Consider the following 1,996-nt stretch of genomic DNA (forward strand, 5'->3'; position numbering starts at 1 on the left):
GGATGAAGAGCCTTATGAGAAGTTACGCCTATTGGCCAAATATGGACAAGCAAATTAAGAGACTGGTACAACAGTGTAGGGGATGCGCGATGGCAGCAAGGGCGCCCCCAGTGCAGATACAGCCTTGGCCAAAAACGGATTCGACGTGGTCTAGTCTACATGTGGATTTCGCAGGACCATTAAATGGCTCCTATTATATCATTGTGGTGGATAGCTATTCCAAATGGCCCGAAGTGTGTAAATGTTCAAGGCCAACCACAAGTGTGACGATTGACTTCTTGGAAGAACTGTTCGCTCGGTATGGGGTACCAGATACGATCGTGTCAGATAATGGGACACAATTCACAGCGAAGGAGTTCAAAAGATTCTGTAAGTCGGTTCAGATGAAGCATGTGTTAACTCCGCCATACCACCCAAGGTCAAATGGGTTAGCGGAAAGATTCGTCGACACATTCAAGAGAGCTTTAAGGACGATCAGACGAGAAGCCTTTGAAGATACAAAAATTGACAAAGTTTTTGCAGGTGTATAGAATAACACCGAATCCAAATGCAGAGTCGGGTAGGTCACCCACAGATTCCATGTTTTCCAGAAAAATTCGTTCTATTTTTGACAAATGGTTGCCGAGCAGGAAACAGAAAATAGAAAATTCGGGAAGTAAAACGAAATTTTTTAACACAGGTGACAAAGTGCATTTTAGAGTATATAGTAACGGAAAACAAGACTGGGAACAAGGAAGTATAACGGGACGGCTGGGTAATGTGATGTACACAGTAAAAGAACCGAAATATGAACACAGAAGGCATTTAAACCAATTAAAAAAAAAAAGATATATCAAAAACCAAGAGAGGCGAGAGGAACAAATAGATATATGGTATGATTTGTTCAAGGTCCCAGAACCACAAGCGAAAGCGGAACTGACAGGTAGGTCGAGTAGGAAGAGAAAACCTACAGAAATGATGGAAATAAATGCTAAGAGAAAAAGATATGTCAGTTTCTCACCGAGGAAATAAAATTGATAAATTGGATTTTCTTTTTTTGAAGAGAAAAAAAAACTCAAAAGGGGGAGGTGTTGTGTCTTGCCCCCAGGCGAAGAAGTAGGATCTCCCAAAACATATAAATAGAGGTAGTCTGGCCGTGGTAGGAGGGTTTAGTAGCGGTTGAGTAGAGATCATCCGAAGGTGCTAGATAGCAGTAGCTTGAGACATAACAATAAGAATGATACTTTCTTGTAGAGAACTCTCAATAATAGCATCGATATTCAGAATCTCATTGGCACCAAGCTGGAAAAATACAAGAAATGATTACATTTACAATAACAACATAGTTTTTAAATATAGACTCCACCAGGAGTGTCAAACATATTTCGCTTTGTGGGCTGGGCTGAAGAATAAACTAAACCTTATGGAAAATATAAGGATAATTATTCTTAAAAACCCTATTCATAATGGAGGCCATAGTAAATAAATGAAGGGGTCAATATACATTATAACAACTGTATTAACAAGAAAGAAAAAATGTGAGGTGTTAGCAAAGATTGTGTGTACAGATGTGTGGGAAAAACTGATCCACATTATACACATTCAGTCTTAAGAATGTTTACAGTAAGAACAGAGATGGAAATTCTCCAAATGCTTGCACACTGTTCTTGCGATGACAAATACTTGATAGAAGACTTGTACCGTTTAAGCTACAGAACCTTTCAATATCATTTATATCACTAGAATTTACTGATCTGATTAATCGGAACAGTGTTAACTCCAACTCTCGTCGGGCCATGACTCAGATGGACACACAAGCAATGTTTGTTTTACAGAATTCTTAAAATCAAAAAGTAACATATAAGCGCAGATGTGGCTGTGTGGTAAGAAGTTTGCTTCCCAGCCACATGGTTCCGGGTTCAATCGTAATGCGTAGCAATTTGGGTGAATTTCTTCTACTATAGCCCCGGGCCGACCAATGCTTTGTGAGTGGATTTGGTAGACGGAAACTGAAAGA

The 1,996-nt window shown here is 39.5% G+C and overlaps 1 protein-coding gene across 1 annotated transcript; it reads left to right on the forward strand.

Moving 5' to 3' along the window:
* Nucleotides 1-89: 89 nt before the first annotated feature.
* On the forward strand, nucleotides 90-530 carry LOC106878526 (uncharacterized protein K02A2.6-like). The gene has a single exon (XM_014927759.1). It carries the CDS (start codon nucleotides 90-92, stop codon nucleotides 528-530), a length of 441 nt encoding a protein of 146 aa, XP_014783245.1.
* The last annotated feature ends 1,466 nt before the right edge of the window (nucleotides 531-1,996 follow it).

The sequence above is a fragment of the Octopus bimaculoides genome, chromosome 12 (assembly GCF_001194135.2).
Source record: "Octopus bimaculoides isolate UCB-OBI-ISO-001 chromosome 12, ASM119413v2, whole genome shotgun sequence".
NCBI classification, from domain to species: domain Eukaryota; kingdom Metazoa; phylum Mollusca; class Cephalopoda; order Octopoda; family Octopodidae; genus Octopus; species Octopus bimaculoides.